This window comes from Chironomus tepperi, unplaced genomic scaffold (assembly GCF_022539635.2).
Source record: "Chironomus tepperi strain 1889 unplaced genomic scaffold, CSIRO-AGI_Ctep_v1 contig_244, whole genome shotgun sequence".
In the NCBI taxonomy this organism is placed as follows: Eukaryota; Metazoa; Arthropoda; class Insecta; order Diptera; family Chironomidae; genus Chironomus; species Chironomus tepperi.
In genome coordinates this window covers 1,370,438-1,395,153 of record NW_027226366.1, presented here as the reverse complement: position 1 = coordinate 1,395,153, position 24,716 = coordinate 1,370,438, and the positions used below count along the sequence as shown (strand labels likewise).

The window sequence follows — 24,716 nt, the reverse complement described above, 5'->3', positions numbered from 1 at the left end:
GAGAAAATCGTTTCGAGCAACTAAATAATCAACCTTGAAGTCGACTATGCAGTTGTGGACGGTCGACAAAAGCGCATCAACTACTTACTGTACTCTATACATGCTGGTTCTATTATTAATTTTCTCATTTAAGAATAGAAACATTTTTTCACAAAGTATACACTAACACAATTAAAGAAATTTTGCTTATTCAGCAACTATTCAGCTGTAAAAATGTAAACAAAAATTGTCTAAATTTTGATTTTTACACAAAATGTAGATTATTTTACATGATTTAACTAATTTTATTCAATATTACACTGACAAGTAGATTAATACGTTGTTGAATCGTCTTAAAATTCCTTATTCGAGGTTTAATTAGCAAAATAATTTCAAAACAAAAGATTTGTATGTGTTAGTGTTGTTTTTCATAACGCGGCTTATTTTAAGAAATTTATTATTACAAGCCTGTCTGTTTTTGAAACAATTAAGTAACGATCTTTCATAATATTTTGCTTTCTTGCGGAAGAATCAAATAATCTAGCTGATAAGCAATAAAATTGAATGTAAACATTAAATGCGAATGATGAACTTTGATTGACCTAAAGACAAACAGACAAAATGCCGACAAAACACTTCTTTCCATAAAATGAAGTTAACAAAACTGAGCAATTCGACATTCGACTGCGTTTCAAATTTTCGATGACCGTTAAAAAATGTTAGCAATTTGAATTTTTCTTCAACGTATTTCTGAGGTCATACTTTTCAACCTTAATTACGCTAAATGTATTTTAATTAATCTTACATTTGAAATTCGCAAATAAACAAACTCCAATCATTTAATTAGACAAATATAGACATTTTTTCAGAATCAAATTAAATTAAATAAATTCATCAGTTGTGATGTCATCCATCACGTGTTTATTTTTCATTTTTGAGCACATCATTGCGACATTTTCGCAACATGAAAATTCTGATGATGTCATAATTGGCGAATGAAAAATTAAATTTTTATTCTCACATTTTCACCATCGCAACATCAAATAGTTTAGGTAATAAATTATTGGAACAGAAACTCACCATTTTTCTTGTAGTATAATATTTCAAAATGCTTCTCTTGACCTGCCTTGAGAGCTTCATTGATATCATTGCATACTGTTTTTGACGTCAATTCCCTACACAATGAGAGAAAAAACAGGAAGGAGAAAGAAAAGGATTGAGTAAATACAGCCAAAAAAATGCTTATTTAATCTCAATGCACATAAAAAATTATCGTCGATCTTTATCGATGTGCCTTGCCGTAAAATTTAGGATAAAAATAAGGAGTTTACTTACCCATAGAGAAAATCTGTAACAGCATTGCGTTGCATAATCTGAAAAATTAGAAAATAAAGTTCAGCTGTTGTCTTGCTGCACAATAAAAATGTAATTCCTTTGAGACGACTTTTTTACCTCAGCTCGCGTGAAGCCCGTCATTTTGCAAAAGCCATCGGAACAAAAAATTATATGACATGAGTTTGGTTGATTGTTGGCGACAAGAAAGCTTCTGTCTGTAAACAAATGGAAAGAAAAGAATTACGTGTGGAGGAAAAAATATATTTTTTATAATTAATTTGAATTCAGAATTATTGAAAGAATTGCATGAATTCAAGCTAGTTGTTCAACATCAGTCAGTTTAGGGGTTTTTGAACGAATCTTTAAAAAATCCGTTGAGAAAATTTTCGAAAAATTCGTTAAGAAATATTTGAAATTTTAGAAGTTCAATTTTTGAACTTTATGCATTTCAAATTTGAAATGATCGTTATTTTACAGAATTTGAACAAAATTCTAGTTTTTGAACTTTATCAATTTCAAATTTCAAATTGCCGTTGTTTTCCAAAATTCTTTTTTTTTGAACTTTATTAATTTCAAATTCAAAATTGCCGTTATTTCCTAAAACTGATGCAAATTCTAATTTTCAAGCACTTTTGAATCTTAAATTAAGTTATAAGCTATTTCAAGCATTCTAAATTCAAATGTTAACACAAATTAAGACTTCATTCCCACACTTCCGAGTCCCCTATAACAGCTAACTCTTCCTACAAGCTTTTATTTTTATAACCACATCCATCCAATTCATACAGCGGAGCTGTGAAACTTAATTTAATTTTCTAGAATTTGTATGTGCTCGACAAACAATGTTAACACATAGTAGCAATTTTCCATCTTCTTTTCTCATCAACAGACACTTGCTGCTAAAAAAAATGGAAAGTCTACAACAGCATTTTTGGAAAACTCAATTAGTATATTTTATTGACCATCCGAGAATATTGCAATAGATAATAAAGCTATCGATGGATGGTGAAAGTTTTTGGCGAATTAAACTTTATGGCTAGCTCTGTGCTACATTCATTCATGGTATGATTTGAGAAATTACAAGAGTACTCAGTTCCTTCAACAACTAGGCCACAATTCTCCATTGTATTATTTTTCCATAATAGTTACAAGTGCCTCTCAGACGACCGCATTATGAGGAACTTGATTCATCGAATTTTTAAAATAAGTTTATGCTGCAAAGAATCATAAATTTTCGCAGGTTCCATTATCTATCGAGAATCAGTGGTTCGCAACCTTTCATTTTCCCCGGCACACCTTAGTGGTAAGTCTGGAACGAAATCACATACAGCATATGGTTCATTGTGTGCCGTCAGTGTTCAGGTTGCCCACCACTGTTTCCAGCATCATAAAACGAAGCACAGATGCCACACCAAAACCTCTAGAATATGATTGAAATGATTTACATTGATGCTCTAAAATTCGATACAATTTCTACCTCAATACAACAATATCCAACAAATAACTGAATATCATAACTATAAATGACAATGGATATGAATTATTCTTGCTGAGGATTGCACAATGATATTAATTTATGGATGTTGAATTGGATTGATTTGATTCTGGGTTGTGCTTCTCGATTTGATTGTTGTTTGGCTCTAACATGATTTTTTTTTTGGTGATGTTGTCCTTAATGATTCTATGGTATTGTCCGGATGTTTATGGTATTCATTTTTATGTACAGGATATGTTGACATAAAGTCTATGAGTAACAATTATGGATGATATTTTTTGTTGCTAAAGGCAGAATGTCGAAATGTCGAAGGATCTACAGGTTATTTTGTCACACAGTTTCGGACTTCCTCTAGTGGTCAAAGATTTTGTCACATAGCTTTAGACTTATCTAAGCAGTCAAAAAGCGTGCTTTTGAGAGGAGAGTAAGCTAGGAACAATGCTCATAAGCATGTCCAAAATCTGACACCAAGGCGGCGTGACTCTGGTATGGTATCGGATTTAAACCAAATCAGACTCCAAGCAGACCACAAAGTCAGAGTCACGCTACGATAAGGACGAATTTTAGATCGATTATTCCAGTGTAGTCCAAATGTTTCTGCATCACGGTACACTTTGGAAGTAAGTCACGACCGAAACCGCACACGGTATGAGGTTCTTGGACGAAACTGTTCCGATTTAAGACATTCGAGTAGTTTCTTCTATTTACTAGACTGGTCAAGTATTACTAAATTGATGATGAGACTAAAACTCAGGATTGTAAAATAAACATCAACTTTCATGATTCGCACCTTGCAAACTGAACTAGCATCACAATTCAGACATCATTTACAAATAAACCCCAGAATAAAATATTCATATAAAGGTCAGGATCCAATAGAATTTTATTATACAACATATAAATTTTAAATAAAACCAAACACCTTTCAAAAACTATCAAAAAATCTGTTAATGCCAATAAAAAAAACTCACAGCACAGTTAACCTTCATCTAGAATAGAGAAACACATTAACGAGAATATGAACAAAATTTCTGTCGAAGAACACTTAATGAGATGTAAGAACAAAAATAGAAAATAAACTGAAAATAAAAATTTTTTATTTTTGGAGATTTCTATCGAATTTCACAAAAAAAATGATGATTCAATAATATTTTAATGGAAACAGCAAGACTATCTATAGCTGTTGAGTGGGTCATAAAATACGATTTCTAATTTTTCTCCTTAAATGTTGATGGAAATCGATACTTTTGAGTGTTTATGGATATAATTTTCCTTTTTGTCTTAAGTTGCACCTGAAATGTTCTCTTTAGATTGAGGAAACTGCTTCAAATTAATTAAAAAGATAAAATTTTGAAGTTCAAAATTAACGAATTTTTCAAATTTGAATTGTAACTCAAAATTATTGAACTTGGAATTTTACTAAAAATTTAGTAATTTTCTCATGGATTTGCATCATTGACAAAGATTACTCAAGTTCAAAATCATAAAAATTAAAGTTTTCGTCAATTTAAGTGCAAAAAATCCAATTACAAATAGTTAAATACAGTAAATCATATCAAAAACCCACCCTGGATGTTATGCATTTCTCATCAACAAAATAAACAATGTGTAAAAGTTCAAGAATCACTCAAAGAATGCACTTTCCAACTGAATTGTTTATTTATGCAATGCGAATGAAACGTAAACTGATTGACGACGATATTTATGACTGAAATGAGGGATAAAAAAGTGAGAACTTGCCGACAGGGAAAGAAAGAAAGAAAAATTTTTTTCCTCTTTTGTTGGAAGTGAAAATAATGGAAATGAATAGTCACAATATTCTGCATGATGAAGGTACATGAACTCAAACATAAATTATGACAAATGGTCGATTCCTTTATGGTATACAGATTATTATTTTCAAAACAATTCATAAATTAGCAATGTGAATCTGTATCAAGTTTAATTTATGTCCATACATGTATGTAGTTTAAATAAATGGCAAAAGAAGAGGTTTACGCCAACGCATAATTTGTTGCTCGCCATAGAACTAAATTTAATATGGCAAGGAAAATACACACAAAAATTTTGGTAACGTTGAGGAATATCATTAAAGCTGTCATAATAATAATAAAGTTTTTAGGCACAAAATCATTTCACTGCCAAAAACATTTTTAAGATTTATTAGCGAAAGTTTGCTTTTATCAGCATAAAATCTGCATTAATACAACAAAATAAAAAAGAAAATAATGATATTAAAAGTATGTGCGGTCAGTGGATCGATTTCTCTCAGGTTTAATGCGAGTTTCGCCTGATTTCCTAAACGTCCCATCCCTGTAAGGAGTAATTTAAACAGCATGATAATTATTTCCGACACTATATTGCACTATATCTGTGGTGTGAATGCATTCACGATAAGGAATAAATATAAATTTACTAACCATACAACTGGTCGTATATCAGGCTCATTACAAAAGCCATAGAAATTCTGTACATTCGATGCATTACGGTTGGGTATGATGAATACATTATTTGGATCTGGTGGTGCAAATTTACCATCCTAAATACACGATACAGTTTAAAATGTCACAAAAATAGTTTAAGATAAAAATTTACAGCCATTTACCCAAGCAACTGGCTTTGTATCAACAACCCTCGAGTGTCCATAATAATTGGTCGCATTTGAATCTCCTTGTTTATATTTTAAATATTCTGCCTGTGTCATCATTTTACCATCAGATGAACCGTCTGTTTGTTGACTTTCGGATGGGCTTGATGATACATCGATTTGTATATTATAATTTTGCTGATCACGAGACATTTTTTCTTCTATGCCTTCTTTTTATCTCACATTCACTTTCCAGTATTTCTCTTTTACCCCTTATTTTTTTATTATTTCCCTTCTTTCACTTGTAACTTTTTCAAAAGCTCAATCACGACTAAATCTCAAACGTAAATTCATTTAACTTTATTTTGTCTTCGTCTCTCTACGTCTACACCCACAGCAAATTGTTGCTTCAACTTATCACCAAATATGGATAAAAGAATCATTGAAACTTGAAAAATAAAATATAAAGACTTGACGTGCGACTGTAGCGTGAGTTAGTCAATAGTCAGTAATAATATATACTGTAATATAAAGAAATAAAAACTGATGTTTTAACTTTGTGTGATTGTTGTTTTTCGTCATCGTATTGTAATAGTGATGACTTAGTCGCATTTCGCATGTATGCGTACGGAACGAAAAATATTATTAAGTATTGAATTTATATTCAAAACATTTTCGTGAATTTGAGTATATTTTTGCGCATTGATACATGATACAGATGTGGTTGGTTAGGTACAGGGAAGTTGACAGACTGGCCAGTTGGATGAGGTGGAATTGCGTCTTGGATACGTTAATTAGACTGCTATTTTGACGATTTTTCAGTAAAATCATTGAATTCTTGAGGGTTTTAGAGCCGTTAAAATTTTAAATTATAAAAGTTCGTTAAATTTTCAAATTCAAAAGGGCCGTTTAGATTTCGAATTTTTAAATTAACGTTAAGTTTTTAAATTCAATTCAATTCACAATTTTAAATTCCAAATGACCGTTGAAGTTTCAAATTTCTACAATTTGTTCTACAAAAATTTCTACAAAAGTGAATTCTTCAACAAAATTTTAAATTCAAAAAAGCCGGTAAATTTTTGAATTTTTAAAATACGTTAAGTCACAAGTTTATAAAACTTTAAACTTTTAATAATTATTTCAACACAATAAATCAATCACAATTCCATCACAACACCAACACATCTGTTTGAAATGCGCATCAATTGTCCTCTCAATAACGGCGACCAAAAGACTAGTTGTGCTCATTCAAGGGAATGAAAGAAATCTCATTTTTATTACTACAGTTGAACATGAGTATAAGTATGAGTAAATAAGCAATTTCTTTAAATGGATATTGGCAAAAAATATTCTAAACATAGTCTGTCTAAGTCTCCCCCCTATCGCCTATATCAACGGATACACTCTCGTCTGTTTATAGCTCAAAAATATGCTCTCGTTTGCCTTTATTTAACTTCCGAATGTCTATTTGCCATTTATGGTGATAATAAGGTCATCAATGTAACGTGATCACGATTTATTCATGAATCATTACAATGGATATAGATTGCAATGGATATTATTGTAATTGATGAAATGTCAATAAATGGAAGTTTTTAATTAACTTGTTTATCGGAACTTTAACACATTCCTTTACAACAAATAATCATTTACGTATTAATTGAGAATGGCAATTATTAGACATTGATAGGCCGCTGTTTAGCACAAAATTTCTTCTAGCATGTCGATAATAATTCGTCTATTCGGGTGTGGGATGGTGAAATGGACGAATATGATTTATAGTTCGAAGGTCATATAACCTGTTTTATTTATGGATGTATTGAATTTTTTTGTGGAATTTAAGCTTAATACTTCCATATTGAGAATTTACATTGGACTTAACCTCACGAGTGTAAGGTATCGATTAGTCAGATATGTTTGTTTACCGAAAAAGTGGCTTGGAATTCCTAATTGAGTTTAATTATATGGAATTTTGGTGGATTCTTGGAAATTTTCTACTGCCGCTATTCAAATCATAGAATCAGAATCGGAATATGAATGTTATTTGAAACATACATTAATGAGTAAGCTATAAATTTTATAGGTTATGTGTTGGATTTATGATGTGATCCAATACAACGATAAGAGATGAGTAATGAACACTGGATAGAGGAAGAAGGTTTAAATGTGCTTTGTGTCACGTTGCCTAACATCACCTTGTAGCTCAGTTGTAGAAGCATGTGACTCGAAGTTAAAGGACTTGGGGTTCGAGTCCCACTTGGGCTATGTTGTGGAGAACTGTACTTTTTCTCTCTAGAACCTTAGAAGTAGTAATGTTCTCAACAATGAACTGAGTCATAAATGATCGAACGAAACTCTCTGGATTCCAGAATACAGCTTGTCGCGTTATATATGAAGGATGTTTTCTTAGGACCTCATGGTACCGGTTTGTTTGACTAGTTGTTCACCTAGCTCGAAAAGCACAAATCGGTTAATCGATCCAAATCCCAGCACCAGAATGGCATGTGACTCTGAAATCTTACCGGATCAAAAGAAAATCCGGCATCAAGTCAAAGTTATGCCAGTCTGAGCCCTGATTTTTAATCGATTAAGTGAGTCTGAAGATTTAAGAGTTAAATAGTGAACGGAAAAGCAAGAAAATTATTAAATTTTCCATATTTTCTCAGTAACTCTACCAAATTTTCACACGACTGTGTGTGTAACCACTGGCCCATATAACAGAGTAACATCACATAAAAGGCTTCTAAACAAACAATCCTTGCGTCAACTTCCTCCCTTCCCCCCAAAAACTCCTTAAAAACTTTTCACATTATAAACTGCTACACGTGTATCCACAATCCAAACATTTGCGTAAATTAAATTTTTAGTCACGTAAAGGATGACATTTTAGCACATAAAAACTACATCGGTAAGTTAATACCGAAAATTTCTTATCAAAATAGTTCCATCGTTTCATCAAAAAACAATTAATCTTTTCCTTCCCAATTCCAACTTTTTTGTTTCTCAAGCCAATTTGACTAAATGCTTCAAATGCGCTGTCATATTTCATATTGTACCCGCTTGATATTTAACACTTTCTGACTAAATGTGACTCGGGTAATTAATATTAATAATAATGATGATTATTGTGTGCTGCATTCAATCAATCACTCGTCAATTAGTCAATCGAATTGCATTAATTATAGATCTATATTTAGACAATAGTTTAAAGCTTCAGATTTATTTAAAGCTCGATTTGTTTCGCATCGTAAACAGTGCAACAGTCTCAATAAAATGTAGGAACAGATTTTCCAGGTATAATTATATCAATTAATTTTAGACGCATTGAATCGTTAAAAAAAGCTGTATGCAGATATAGCAACGATAAAATTGAATGTTTTAATTTTAAATTCTGCGGCATGTAATTGCAAATGTCCAGATGTAGTTTATTCATGTTTCAATGAAATGGCACTCCTGCGTGTATAAATGAGAATGGTTGAACTGTAGAAATATAAAAATAAATCGAACTAATTGAGAATGTCAAGCTTATTGCAGGAAGGAAGCGCATTTTTCATGTCAGATGTTAAGGCACAATCAAATAAGCCAATTTTCAGCTCAAATAGCTGTTGCATAACATCCAAATTGTATGAAAATTGCTAAAGTGACTGATGAACATAAATTGGAAGGAAAGTGGCTATTTCCATTCAATGGACTTGATCTAGATATGGAAATTACCAATTTGTCAGTTGATTGGACATTCCTTGCAAGGCACAGTTCATGTTAGGAATGTAGAGCTCCTGTATCATACTGTCAACAGTCAATACAAAGACGAGGAACCGATCAAAAGTCATTTGATCGTTTTTGATAGATTTTTAACCTGATTAGATTATTTTGATCAGTTTTACATCCTTGGATCAACAACGGTAGTGCAGTGGAAACAGAAAATCGTGTATCTTATAAACGGCATTTGCCATATCATCAATTAACCTACAATAGCTTAACATTAGGAGCATTTGAAAGGAAATCAAAGGACACGGGTTCGATTCCCACTCAAAATCCTCATATCTTTGAATCTTTGATACTTTCAAGTCTGTCTGCTTCCAAATCTGGGAAAGTGCCTATCACAATATACTAATACAGACAATCTAGCTACAATACCACCATTCAACACTAACCCCACAAAAATCCACTAAAAAAAGACATATCGATATGAAAATATTTTTTCAGGATACACACATAATCTCTCTCTTTCGAAGTTGCATGCATGGTTGAATTTTCCGTATAAATATCCACAGAAAATTAATTGACAATAATTGATTGGGCTAGTAATCGTAGAGATAGAGTGACTGCATACGATTACGCAAAATGTGCATTCTCGAAGCACAGCATATTCTCAATGATAAATAAATAAATAAACAGAATAAAAAAGGGGAGAGGGTTGGGTCGATTTGAGGGTGGTTGGGATAAATGTCAATAGATTGCATGGTAAGGAGGTAGAGGAGTGAAAAAGAGGAGACTTGTAACAACAATTTGACTTGAATGAGCAATAAACACGCGATATAAGGACCGTTAGAGGAAGTAGGAAAATCAATGCGACAAAAATTGTAATTAATTATATTTTCAGGCTTTATATTTGGTGTGTATCAACATGAATGGTAAAACAGAAGTGGCAAATATTTTTGTGGGTTAGCAGAAAATTTCCTATTCATTTTGGGGACCTTTTTGTTCTTTCATTGACTTTTATTTTTTTTGCTGTTGCTAATTAGTTACTGATAGTCATGGGGCGGTGTTATTTTCAGTTTGGCTGACTGCTTATTATGGATTAGAATGTTCATTTTGTGGACTTTTTTTTGTGACTGGTCATTTGAAGTTGATGATAGGAAGTTACTAAATATTAGGGAGTTTGTGTTTATTTGTATATGGGTTGTGTATTGTTGAAATTGAGGTTGTAATCTTGACAGTCATGTTATTTTCAAATGATCGATCGATCACATGTTATAGTACAAGGTAGTATCTAATTCGATAGCTCATTCATAATTTTGCAAGATACAAGGAACTTTACATGCATTACACAATCCTAATGTTGTTGTCAAATTTAGTTTCAAACTCATACCAGTGCAGTAACAGCATATAAATAGGTTGTAATGGGATTGCTGTAATGACCTTTCAATGATATATCATTAGGAATGCAGTAGTAAGGGTGATACATTAAATGTATAATTTATATATGGAACTTTGTCATATACTCGAATAACCCATGATAGCTCAGTGGTAGGAGCATTTGACTAAAAATCTTATGTCATTGGTTCAAGTCCTACTATTATTTGGGAATCATACTTTTTCTGTTAGCTCAACAATACAGACTTAGAAGCGTAGACTAGAAGTTATTTAGGGTTCAAATTCTTTCAGGACTACAAATACAAGGATTCTGTTCCATCAGCAAGACTTACTATGTATTATCAATAAATCCATATCAATGTATTAACGTCTATACTTATTTTCAGCTTTTATCATTAAATAATGTCAAATTAAACCTTACAAATCCCAAATATAGAGCCACAGTGTCAACATCATAACAATTAACCTCAAAGTGACCAAACAACAGCTTCATCGAGCTTACATGAGTCAACAAAAACTTCAGAAAACTAACCAATGTGCCCCTCTTACTCAAACCTCAAACTATACATCGAAGTCATCCCAAAAAAAGTTCAATCCCGTTAACCAGAACATTTCACGCCTGTGGTATTTAATTTTCGTGGGAGCGCAATATATTCAATTAAATAGTAAAAATCAGAAGGTGGAAACAACTTTCGGAATTTGCCATTTCCTATGTATATACATATTATTTGGTTAGTGAGCATTATTTTTTTACCTATAAACATAAACATATCTCGATTTACACTCAATTCCACTTCTAAATTAATTGAGAAAGGCAGCAAGGGCGAGTAATAAAGAAGCAAAAATTTTAGCTAAACTGTTGGTAACATGCAATGCTGATTTGTATGATTCGATATCAATAATGATTTTTTATGCTGATCTCTTATCAGGCAAAAACATTCAATAAATGAATTGAGGAAATTCTCTCATTACTTTTATGATTAATTCAAAGCTATTTCCTCTAAAATTTCCTCCTCCTTTATTCAGTCATTCAATAGATTTTTATTTCTTTTTATTCCTTTGATATTGAAAATGACGAATATCCTCTTTTATTTATTTTCTTTTCCCCTTTTTTTCTTGAGCTGTGTGAATAAAATTATTGGTAAGAACAACTCACTTAGGTGACGGCGACGCATAATTTTAAGGCATTTCTAACTGTTCAAAATTCTAATTCTAGTCCCCTTTGGTACTAAATTATTTAAAGTCTAGTAATACTATTGTTGACTACATTATTGTGATTAATACAATCAAAAATCATGTCCGTGCCGGACAATAGTAATCATCAAGGCACATCTATGTCACGATATCATTGGCTAAACGTCGAATAGTTCATAATACCCGAGCGGCACTCTGTACCAAATTTAGATTGCATTAAAAACAGTCGTCAGGTTGCATCCATGTAATCATTGACATGCACATGAAGAATTCGTCAAATTGACAACGCATCTATGCTATGAACTCTTCCAACTATCTTATGTCGCTCGGGGTTGTCTGATGACATTTGCCGCAGTGTGCCATTCGTGATAGTCATAATAAATAAGTAAGAAGTTAGTTACTAAGGTTAACAATGGAAAATGTTAAAAGTAAATGAACTTTCCCTAGCATACAAAGAGAGCATGATAGTAATAATGAGAAAGTTTAGTTGACTATGCTTAGAGCATGCATGCTATTTGTCTGTTGGGATTTTGTTGTTTAGAGTTTGAAAATCAGTGCTGAGTGTTTAATATGCATTATGTAGCTTGGATTAGTTGAACGAAAGATGGAACAGCTCTCAAACTTAGTTCTTCAAATTATAGCTGGGATCTAAATTAGTACTCTAATATTGAGACTTTCTGAAGCAATAGATGGCAACCTGTGTTCCGCGGTACACTAATGTATCAGCTAAAATGTTTGAAAATGCCATGAATCCGATGCCAGAGCGAATTTGATCGAAACCTACCACCAAGATGTTCCGCAAAAATTAAAGGTTGCCCACCACTGCACTTAACCCTTCACAATACTGCAAACTTCATTTAGATTACATGATTGAAAAAAACAATCTTAAACTCCCCTAAACAATCTAAATCAGGCCACAGTATGTCAACAAGACAAATTACTGTCAATACACCCCCTCCATCACACAAATCAGCACCAATAAAGAAGAACGTATAGAAGGAAAAAGAAATGTTATCAATATGATAATTCAGGAGGCAAAAGGCAGAAGCTCCTTCTCATTAGAATGAATTCAAATGCTACATCTGTTACCAATAAAACGAGGAATCTAAGGAGAGATGAAGATGCTACTTTTTGGATTGCAATCAAATTTAAGTAAATTGGAAAACAATGAGACATAAGGAGATTTTCTGTCACTGGATCTACAATAACAACAATTGTTATTTAAAGCCTTGTTTTTGTACAACAAGCTGGCGCAAGTATTTTTCTGTTCGTTCCTTTCTATTTTTCAGTGAATGCATTTCTTGCAGTCAGTAAAATCAGACATTCAATCAAAAAAATAACATTTAAAGAACCGCACAAAATGAAATTTTTGTTCTGACACAAGAAATTGAAATAGAAAAAAAGGAACTTTAAAGTTCTGTTAAGCACGGAATGCATCTAAAAAAATCTTGAAAATGTAGCGAAGAATGGAAAAAGGAAAAATAAATTGCCACTTTTCAATGGAGCAAGTTAATTTTGTATGCAAGACACGATACTTTACGACGATGGAAAAGTTGATCAATACAGAAGTTGATGTGGAACTGCTGTGAAAGGTTCTTTCACTTCGAAGAAGTTGAAAAGTTCCTTTTTTTTGTTGTGGAATAAAATGGAAAGTTTTAGGCATTTTGTCTGTGATTTTTAAGCTGTCCACAAGTGGTGGTGATGTCACTTTTGTGTTTTGATCACTAACTAGTTGATTGGTGGATGGAATCTTGGAAACTATCAGTGTAAATTGTCTTGTTGTACTTTCTAAAGCAGAGCTACTCAATCTGTGCTCAGCGAGACTCTATGCAGCGTGACACAAGGCTTTATTTTAGATTTTAAGTCCATTAAGGCACCGCAATTCATATGGATTAGAATTTTGCAAACTCTTGCATCAACATTGTGTCGTTCGAAGGGTTCTGCCTGTCATGTTCAGCACAATGAAGTCGCTAGGGTCGCCACATTGACGGTAAGACGTGGAAGTACCCAGACAACACCATTGTGGCTCATTTCGGTCAATTCCTTCATCAAAAACTTAAATTCACTCAATTGTGCTGTTCTGATATTCCATAATAAATATGGCGACATACTACATGAGAAGTTAAGTGCCATGCAGTCTAAAAAGTTTAAGAAATTGTTCTATAAAGTTTCAAATTGTTTTGTAAAACAATTCACTATTCAGCAACATTTAAACTTCCCATTTTTCTTACTATATATCTAGTTCAAAGTTCAGTAATATTTATAGCCTAATTTCTACATCCAGCAAAGTGACAGATCGAAGATTTAAAGACCTTCCCAACTGCAACTCTGTATGCTTTAATTTACGACATCCTAGTCTTGATCTCCTTAGATCTTTAAACACTATAAGCGATAAAATGCAATAGACTCTCCCAGTTTCAAAGCTTTACGTGTTGGACATGACACAGAAACAACAAAGTATGCAGGAACAATAAGAAAATCAAGAATCTCGACGAAGAAGAGAAAGTGATTGGAAAGTCGCTGTAATAAAGTCATAAAAGTTTTGCGTCTTGAAGACATTTTATAATAGAAATTCACTGGAAGTTCCATACGAAAGGAAATGCGACAAACTAGTTAATGAAAAGCATTAAAATGCGTCTTATCCATTCCGTGCTAGAATTAGCTTTCTGTTATAACTAAAAACACAACAACAAAGCCACGACCCCAACACATATGAACATGCATGTCTCTATGTATCAATCCTTTTTCCTTTTTTTCGACTCGACTCCATCGTGTAAAAATGTGCTTTTTATTTATTGACGTAACGTTATTTACATTCGAATTATATAGGCTTTATGTTGTCATCAATAGCAATACAACACTTGACATTTATATCTCTTTATTTTATTTCGCCACTCAATATTCTATCTGATGTGCATACTGGGTTATATCTATAGAGGAAACGGAAGGATGACGATGTTGAAATACTTGTTTCCACAGACACATTAAAGGGAGGACAAGGAGAGACAGACAAAAAACAGAAGAGAATTTTTGAATAATTTATAAGGGAGTCGGTTAGAGATTAAGGGACATGAGGCATAGCAATTTGTGGTTAACTCCTTAACAAAATTTGCATGGAAAATTCAAAAAATTGCTGAATTCTTACTAATTTGATATTCAGTTAGAGTACAATCATCACATCCAAATACTACACGTCATTTATGGACAGTCCCCAAATAGTAATACAACTTTTTGACCTACATTGAAATAAAGTCTGATTGTATCACCGAGATTTACTTTCATGAAGTTTGTTCCTTTGTTCTTTTTTTCTTTTCAAAAGTTTCTTGTGCCTTCTGGATAAATGAGCATGGTTTTATGGAACTATTGTACCATAATTCCGATCTAATTAACAGATGCTTATCACATTACATCGTTATGACATTATCATAGTCCATTCAATTCTCCTTCATAATTGAGCAGTTTTCTTTTGAAAAATCAATCAACAAATTAATTAGGTAGCTTATTTTTCGCAAAAGCCCATCAAGGTTACTATGGTTTCATATTTGATCATTCGTGTCGTAATTGGATTGCGTTGTACTTCTGGAACATGACCTTTCACAACAAGATTCTAAATCTCTGATAATTAATAAACTCAAAAATACACGAAAACAAGCAAGTCTAAACAAAAAAAAACTTTTCCATTGCCAGATGGATGGAAGGAGAAAATTGTGAAAGTCTAGGTCTATTGATTAAACAGATTTTGGAATTTCCGGTTACATTTTACTTTGTAGTTTTTTTGGAAATTTTCTGTATTTTGATGTGGGAAAGTTTTGACATCAATTGGAGTTTAATGGTTGAGGCTAGACTGTATTTGAATAATTTGTGACATGGATGTGATCGGGACTTTACTTCTTCTAATGTTCTAAAGAGAAAGAAATGCACTTCTCTACAACATAGCTCGGAGTGGGACTCGAACCATTACCAGATTGTCGGAAGGAGAACTAAACAACATAGCCTGAGTGGGACTCGAACCCATGTCCTACTATATCCGGTTGCATGCTCCTACCACTGAGCTACCGGGAGGTTCTTCAGAATCATGGCTCAAAGCCAATTTAAACTTCTAAATCAGTACAATGCTTATTCTTATGCTTTCCCGATACCGGGACCGGGACCGGGAAATCCCGGGACTGTCCCGTCCCGGTCCCGTCCCGAGTCCCGTAAATCTTCCGGGACTGGTCCCGCGGGACCAGCTTTTAAAAATTTTCTTATAAACTCTTAACAAAATAAAAAAAAATAAAAATTAAAAATGTTTAATTTGTAATCAAAAATTTAAAATAAAATAAATTATTAAATTTTATCAAAAAGCATGAGAAATATGGAGCTATAAATTCGTATTTTGAATGTTTTTGAATTAAAAATTTAAAATTTATTTTGGTCTTCTGATATTTGTTCTGAATTGCAGTGGCTAATATTACAAACTCAAATCAAGCAAACCCTTTTAAATAAACTATCGAGACCTATCGATTTCTAGCTAATTTGAGGTTTTTCAAAAATTCAAAGTTTCAATGATTTTTTAATTGATTACATAAGCTAGAGATTATTCCTCATAACTAAGATTTGTTTCATCATAATCGTATAAACGGTGAATATGATAGTTAAATTCAGAATTTCTTTAGTGTTATTCTATTTTAAAATGATTTAAAACTAGTAAAGTTCAAGAGTTCTGATAATTTAAAACCATTATTAAATTTTTAAAATTACATATTAAGCTTTAAAACACTGAAAAAACATTAAAATATTGTACTTTTTAGCACAAATTTTGTTTCGGGAAATCCCGGGATTTCCCGGTCCCGTCCCGATTAATTTCGGGACCGGGATTTCGGGAAAGCATACTTATTCTCGACCAAACTGCACATTTGACTGACTTCACTTAATTCACTGTATACCTAAACATCCCTCATTCTATCTGTCAACTCTGGATTGAAGAATCCCACATCAATCAAGCATTAAATCACTTTTATTCAACCATAAATTGAACACAATCTTTAAGGCCAATTAAGCATGAACAAAGAAAGCATTCCAAGAGGATTATCAGACATAATTTGTGACAAAACATTAGGAATATTCTATCAAAATACAGCATAGACGAAAGAAAAATAAAAGATTTTCAAGATTAATTTCCACAACCTATAATACTTGTTGAGAACGGCAATTAGCAATGAAAGAGAAATGCACAAAAGTTGAAAATAAATCAAAAGCTTAAAAGGACATTTGTCTTTCATCTCCTTCCACCACATACATGCAAGTGTCTTTGTACTTTATTCCTTTCAAACATTGAGCTTTGAAAGCTCAGCAATAATTCATCATCTATTCTTCTATAACATTACACTTCATTAGTCTCAAGGAACACATTGAGTTGACACCTTTTTCCTAGACATTAATAATAAATTCGGCTTAACTTCATTGTCACATGTGATATTTCATGTAGTCATTCATTCATGCACCATGATTGATGCATTCATGTCTATTATTTTAATTACACGAAATTATTAAACTTCAATGGACTTTGTAATTCACATTTTACCGATTTTACATGCTGTAATTGCAATTTTGCATTTTTAACAACAAAATTTTCACAACGGGTAAGGAAAATTCCACACGAAATGCTAATCATCAAAGTGAACCAAAGAGGGGAAAGAATGTAATAAAAAGCATTGGATAGGTACAAAAAAAAGTTGCTTTCGTGTTTGCGTTTATGCAATCAGCAACAACATTCGCGGGTGAAAATTTACATCCAGGGGAACGTTATTTTTAACGACTAAATTTTAAATTTTGACCAGCACAAACAAACTCCATATTTCAATATTTTTTTGCAATTTATCTTTTGAATAATGCTTACTGCTTTGCCAAAAACATTCAATTATGGAATATAGAGCAGCATAAAGCAATTAATTATGTCTGGTGCTACAAATGAGGTCTATTTGTGAGCAAATTGTTGAAATTAATGAAATTATTTGATTGTATTAGTGAAATATAAATTCAAAATTTAACCGTTAAATCAGCAACCCTTGAATAATACATAAATAAAAAGTAAAAGAGGGAAAAAAAACCTTAATTATATGAAACTACTATGTAATATTGTTCCACGAAATCCTCGGCAAAAAGGAGCACATTTTTTTGTTGAATGAATCACAAAGTCACATGGCGAAGTAGGAAGAAGCAAAAAAAAAACACACTACAGAGGCATATGAATAACAAAGGAATAATAATAATATATAGAATAAAATAAAGAAAATAACACGCTGTATGAAAGAGAATGAGAGTAGTATAAGGAAGAAGTAGAAAATATATATATTCAAGAGCCGTGTATTTATACATTGCGACAAAATAATCAATAGCATAGCACAAAAAAAAATTTTTTTATTCTCTCCATGGACGAGTTTTTGGCATTTCCTTTTTCTACTATTTAGTTGTGCTTCTTTTCTTTTGTTTAGTTGCTGAAAAGGAGGACTTCGCCAATAAACAATATAGTTGTGCATTATATATATAATGTCCCATAGTCTTGATGACTCTCTTTTTAAGCTGACGAAAAAAAAGAATGTTGGAATTGCACACAACAACAACAACAACAACAGCAGCAGCAAAAAAAACTTTCCGTCCTACATGTTTACATCATAAACATGAAATGCAAAATATACATATTTGTGCTATTGAGCTGATAGAAAAAAAAAATCCTTTTTTTTTAATACGTGCAGCAGCATTTCTGTACGGAAAATTTGTCAGGATTTTTCATGGCCTCCCGTCAAATTCTGCGGTTGAGACTTTCAAGCATATTGAAACTTTTCGGCTAAATTTAGACCATATTGACTCACGAAAATAGCCGGTTTATAAATAAAATATGAAATTCAATGAAGAAGTTATTAACATGGGGCAAGTGAGAGTGAGCTTTATAGGTATAGCATTAAGTGCTTCAAGAATTCGTGCAAAAATGTGGGTGAGAATAACGAGAATTTACGTGAATATAAAAAAATCGAATCGGGTTCAATGAGATGATGATGATGTCCTCAAGCTTATTGCGTATTATCGTTGCGAACAGGTTAAAGAAGCTCTTAAATCTAACACGATAAATTCGAAAAGGTTTTTCATTGTTCTACACCTAACACAATTGTAACGGAAGAAAGATTTCGTTCTGCTTCTAAAAAAAATCTTTTTTATTCTTGGACAGAATGTTGCATTACTTGACCTAAATTTTATATGAGAATTTACGCAAGGTATACGCAAGATTGGAATTCTCAATGGAAATTTAGTGCGATAACTTCTTTTAAGGATATTTTTTTATTGCATCTAGGTCAAGTTAATATTATATTTTAGTGCTTAATAATCTGTATTTACCGGAGCTTGAAGAAGACTTGGATATTGTAAGGAAAAGCCGACTTGGATTTTGTATTGGGAAAATTCAATTCAAGTCGATTCGACTCCATATCATATTCACACCAAATTTTCAATTTGGGTGAATATTTTTAAGTTTCTGATCTTGCCTTAATTTTGTCTTCCAAAACATTCTTGCTGGACTAACTAGTTGATACTCGGTGCCAATGTGGCTTATTCAAATATGGACAGCATTCTGGTGGCTTAGAGCCAGACAGAAGAGTATTCCCGGGGAAACGTGGGTTCAGAGTCAAATTTTCTATGGGTTTAATCGTGAGATCAATACAAAAATCAACCCTCCTCCATCTCTACCTTCAAAAAATCTGGCAACGTCTCTGATTTCAGATCAGATGCTTTATTTTTACAACTTTTTTATGCTTTCCAGGATTATGCTTTACGTTATTTAACAGAAAAACGATGTTTTTGAAGATGAACTTGTTTATTGAAGGGGATTGAGACAGCGGAAGTGTGACTTCGAAGACAACAAAATGCCAGGTTCATATATAAGTTAAGGGGGCATCAAAATGTTTTTATGGATGTTATAGATGGCATAAAATCGCTTGGAAAGAGGCTGTTGATAGAGATATTGAAATATTTGTTGATTGACAAATGGCAGCCAGTCATAGAGTCAGCTTCAGACGGCAACTAAGAGAGCCCATGGATCACAGTTGATCCTTACGAACAGCGAATAGATCAAAATCAAAGAAAACCTCATATAAAATAACAAAGGTAAACAACAAAAGTCTTCAAAATTCCCTTGAATGTTCCCCTGACCTTCAACCATTAAACCATTCTAAAATAGCAAGCTTCTGTAATTCTGACTACTTTTTCCAATAATAAACATTTTCTCATGCATCTAAAAATACACTTTTGTTCTACAACTTGCACCACACCCCTTTTTTTTTACTACAACCATTACTGCTAATTTATTCTAGTCTGGTCTCAATGGTAAAATAAATATCAAAAAAAATCCAACAGCTAATCCAATAAAACTCATCATTCAAAATACTTGAATTTTAAACATTATGCCTCATGTATGCTGTCAAGTTCTAGATGCATAAAATTTTCTCACCCGCATTTGTGAAGACAAAGAACTTTATCATCCCAAAAACCCTGAACAAGCTTGCGAAATAAATAATAAATCCTTGGATAGACCAAGTTTTGGAATTGTGAATGGAAAACAATCCACAATAAACTTTTGACACTCAAAATAGAAATGTACAAAAGTTTATCCAAGGGACTCAAATCTGATGACGTTCTACTCTCTCACATCCCCCGAAATGCATTGTCTAGATCCAAATATGATGATAATAGATTTTTATGCTCATATAAAACCCAATAAATATGGAAAAAAATATAAAAAGATTGTTGTTGCCAATTTTCAACCTAAATGGAATTATTATGAGCATAAATAAATAAATTCATTCTGAAAGTTCAGCTCGACAAATTAAGTTTTTTTGATTGTTAGCTTATTGACAGCTTAATTGATAATTTTTTTTCGAAAAACACCAAAAAAAGCACTGATGAACAAGAGAGGTTGAATAAAGAGTTCAACAGGATGTAAAGCACCATGAAATGTGCGAGGTTTATAATTTGATTTTACCCCACTGCAATATTATGAACTTTATTGCATGTTCAATAAAACAGGGATAACTGACTGATGTTGAGTAGTTTTTAGTTGAGATGGGGATTGTTCATAAATTATGTCATATGTATATTTTAGAGAGGGATTGGGATTTAAGGATAATGGGTAAAGTTACGGCATATCTTAAACATTTTTGAAGGGTTTAATGTTTTGTATTACGGACACTGAAATTGCTTAGAGCTGCAATTTTATATCAAAATTCCTAATAAACGGCACAAATAAAAGAATTTCATCCGAATGTTAAGAAAGAGCTTAAACTCAAAAATACCCCATTTCTATTACTCTGGGGCAAGCTACTGATGTCTTGACTACGACAAACTCTCCATCGCGTCTATTAAAAGACTCATTAATTAAGGAGTATTCAGTAAGATTGGGATCAATATGAGAATTCATGGTGTAGTCAGAGATAGAAGGGGCTGAACTTCGTCCCTATTTTGACAAAATTCTTCAATTTATTAGGATTTTACGAAACAAAAATCTCAAAAGCCACAAAATCTGTAAAGTTTGAGTCATCCCAGTCAAGAGGGGTCCGTAAACCAGCTCAACCCTCAATCCCCTCAATTAGACATCATTTATGAACAACCCCTAATAATAAATAAAACAAAAAAAAGTTACTCACTATGTGTATCAAACTTGCGTATAATGGTTTCAATGATAGTTGTTTTCGGCGCCACATGTCCTCTCCTCACCGGCATGTTGGAGATTTCTCTTGGTGTTTTTTGTTGCTATTGCAGTTTTTTTTAAATAAAAAAAACGACGTCCTTCTGTTAAATCCTTAAAAGCGTTAAAGTTGAGATCATATGTATGTAGTGTATTGATTTTCCTTATTTTTCTCCTTTTTTATTCTCTTCACGTTTTTTTTCTTCCTAATATCACAATTGTATGGGTTTTAAACTTTTTATTTTATTATATATTTTTTCGTAAAGGCAGCTCTAATTCGTTCTCTTTAATCTATATTTTATACGTAATCAATTTAAAGCGCATTTATATGAAAAAAATTTCGCATTAATCATTATTGCGGTAGGTATATAAATGATGAATAGTCTATGCTGATAATCATTATAATTATTATTGTTGCTATTCTTATTCCTTTATAATTAAAAACGTATGAAAATTGTCGATATTGTGTTGCTTTATCATCGATGGCATAAATTTAATTTTTAATTTTTTTCTTGCTTCCTTTTGTCTGCGATGCGAAAAGAAGCAATTTTTATTCTAGAAATAAAAAAAAAAGAGAGCAAACATAAAGTTTCACATATTATTTATGAAAAATCTTGAGGTAAATCACATTAAAAATTTAATGGCAAAAATGCTTGGCTTCAGTCTTGAGTTATTTGTTTTGGGCGCTTTCACTCTATGAGAACGGAATTATTTTTCTTTTTTTTTGGTATGTTTACAGTTTATTTTCACTATGACTAAGATATTGCGATGCATGCTAAGAAAATTTGTAAGAGAGACTGCGCCTACTATGATGAGCAAAATTTTATTCATTAAATTTTTTAGAGTTTATTTTGTTTGTTATTAGTTTTTTTATCTTTAACACAAGTTATCCAGTTGGGAAATCAGTAAAGGGTCGTTCGCAAATTACGTCTGTTGTGGAATGAGAATTTTCACTTTAGAGCAGTGGTGGGCAATCTTTTATCATTCAATGCACACTATGGTGGTAAGCTTTGACCAAAACCGCATACAGCATACGATTTATGGAATTTCCAATAGTTTTGATGGCACACAGATTGCCTATCACTGCTTTAGAATGTTACGTTGCACAAAAAACCAGACATCATAAGTGAACGACCCCTAAACAGGCTTATTTCTTATTAGTTCCCGAATGGACCATTTTTTCAGTTTACTAAAACGTGCAAAACTTTAGTTCATTAAAAATTAAACTTAAGAGTTCATAAATTCATTTGTCATATCCGAACATCATATAGTATTTTCTAAGACACCGCTAAGTCACTGTATTACACTGATCAGACACGACATTGTAGTAGTGACACCGTAACAGTTGATTTCGATCCATTTTTACGATAAAACTGCGATTCGCCGCATTGTGCTTCTCGGGATATTCAATGGATGTGCACTTTGATCGGCTCATATTGAAAGGTTGCCTCCATGGCGACGAGTCAGCAGTATATTAAGAACCAATTAGCAGCCGTTGACAAATTTCGTTGTTTTTGATAAGTAATTGCCATTGGGTTCTAAGTATACTGCCGCTTCGACGACGTGGTGTCAATATTATACTTAGAACCAAGTGGCAGTCACTTTGCAAGTTTGATTGTTTTCGCTAAGTGTCTGCTACTTGATTCTAAGTAAACTGCCGACTTGTCGCTATGTTGGCAACGTGTCGATCAGAATTTACGTCAAAGAATGTGTTTTCCTCATTATGTTGCTCGGTATATCCACTATCTGTGTACAAGAGAACAAGTGACTATATCAAAGTTTGCAAGGATCCTCAAAATTCCAGGAATTCTCATAACAATCATCATAAAATAAAGTGAAATATTTTATATTCCTCATTTCACACCAATGGTGTCGAACGTGAGCATTATGCACGTTAGAATGAAAATTTTCACGATAATAATGAAAATTCTTCTACTTTACTGTTTAACTGACGTCTCAGATGAAAGGAGATGAAAAGAAAATGAAAGGAAAAAAATTTAATTTGCAATCAAATTGAGCTCGTAACGTAGAGTACAATAGAGCACGAAACCGCATATTTTGTATCTACATGTGAAATGAGACAAGCTCCAAAATGGAAATATTACAGTATAAGAACCACAAACTGTATAAACGACAAGAAAATGCATTATTTATTTAATACATACACAAGCATAGCGAAAAGGTTTAATACGTTAAAATTTGTGGCTTTACATCCCAAACCATAATCTTTAATCTTCATATTTTAGCTCACAATGATCTCATCATATTTTTTACATGAAAATATATATATCATCATGTGAGAGAGGCAGACATAAAAAATATCTGTCAAGTACGCAAAAACACATTTTCTTCCTGCCTTACTCAAGAGTAAGTGAGTGATTATCTGCGGATATTTATCATTTTGCACTGATTTTTCACATTTCGACAGTAAAAAAAAAATCTTCATCCCAAAACTTTTTTATAAATAGAAAATAATGAAACTTTCTTATTTTACTTTTGTGTGTGGACACTGGCGACTACTTGCGTTATTTTAATCAGGGTGAGCTACTTAGACACCTGATAATTTACTTGGTTGTGTCATTAGCACATGAAATTTGAAGAATTCTAGGAAATTGGAGATGATTTCATCGTTTCTTCCAATGTATGGAAGTACAGAAGCAGAAAGGAACTTGTGTAGTATCAAGGTATAAGTAGATACATCTGCCAATGCAGTGGTAAGGCCTCATTGGTCTGAATGGTTGTGTAATAATTCAGATATCTGCAACTGTATGTTGCAAAAAGGATTGTGAGTTCGATTCTCAATAAAAATCAATTAACCTCTATCTTATAGACATTCACATGAAGTTCACGACACTACCGATCGTCCTGTACCCAAAAGACAAGTTCTCTAAGTCAGTGACGCATTAGACTCATTTTTCTCCAAGATTCCCTCCAAATTCTTCATTTCATCTAACTTAACTACCAAAAAATCATTAGTGCCCACAAGAGCATTGCAGCGAATCCTACTACCAAACAGTTTTACTACCTCATATTCATCCGCAGTGTAGAACCACTACTGTGTGACCACAAACAAAAGAGTTAAAAGATTAGCATTTCACGTCAATATTTTTTATTTTCATTTTTTTTGTTTCCCTCTTCTTCGATCATTAAGTCTCGTAGACAAACAACACAACCGCCACCATGATTATAGTAGGTACAATACATAAGCACGAGGTATGCATGCACCACTATAATAATATTAATGAAAATTGAATTGCTTTAGCAATATGAAGTTGGGTTGAATGAGTAAGTGAAAAAGTCCCTAATAAACACACCTT

The 24,716-nt window shown here is 32.5% G+C and overlaps 2 protein-coding genes across 19 annotated transcripts in view; both read right to left on the bottom strand.

The window, feature by feature from the left end:
• sei (potassium voltage-gated channel seizure) overlaps window positions 1-24,716 on the bottom strand; it is a 124,360-nt gene that overhangs the window by 80,450 nt on the left and 19,194 nt on the right. For all 18 annotated transcript variants that reach the window (XM_070641539.1, XM_070641542.1, XM_070641547.1 and 15 more), the window contains exons 2-5: window positions 21,359-21,954; window positions 1,432-1,529; window positions 1,315-1,352; window positions 1,060-1,154 (exon numbers count right to left, since the gene is read on the bottom strand). In XM_070641539.1, the coding sequence (XP_070497640.1) occupies window positions 1,060-1,154; window positions 1,315-1,352; window positions 1,432-1,529; window positions 21,359-21,434 (307 nt within the window). In that variant the 5' untranslated portion in view covers window positions 21,435-21,954. The remainder of the gene's footprint in view (window positions 1-1,059; window positions 1,155-1,314; window positions 1,353-1,431; window positions 1,530-21,358; window positions 21,955-24,716) is intronic.
• LOC139091323 (uncharacterized) lies at window positions 4,943-5,904 on the bottom strand. Its single transcript, XM_070641352.1, has 3 exons — window positions 5,415-5,904; window positions 5,230-5,348; window positions 4,943-5,122 (listed from the first exon to the last, which is right to left on the bottom strand). Exons 1-3 carry the CDS (start codon window positions 5,607-5,609, stop codon window positions 5,044-5,046), a joined length of 393 nt encoding a protein of 130 aa, XP_070497453.1. The 5' UTR covers window positions 5,610-5,904; the 3' UTR covers window positions 4,943-5,043.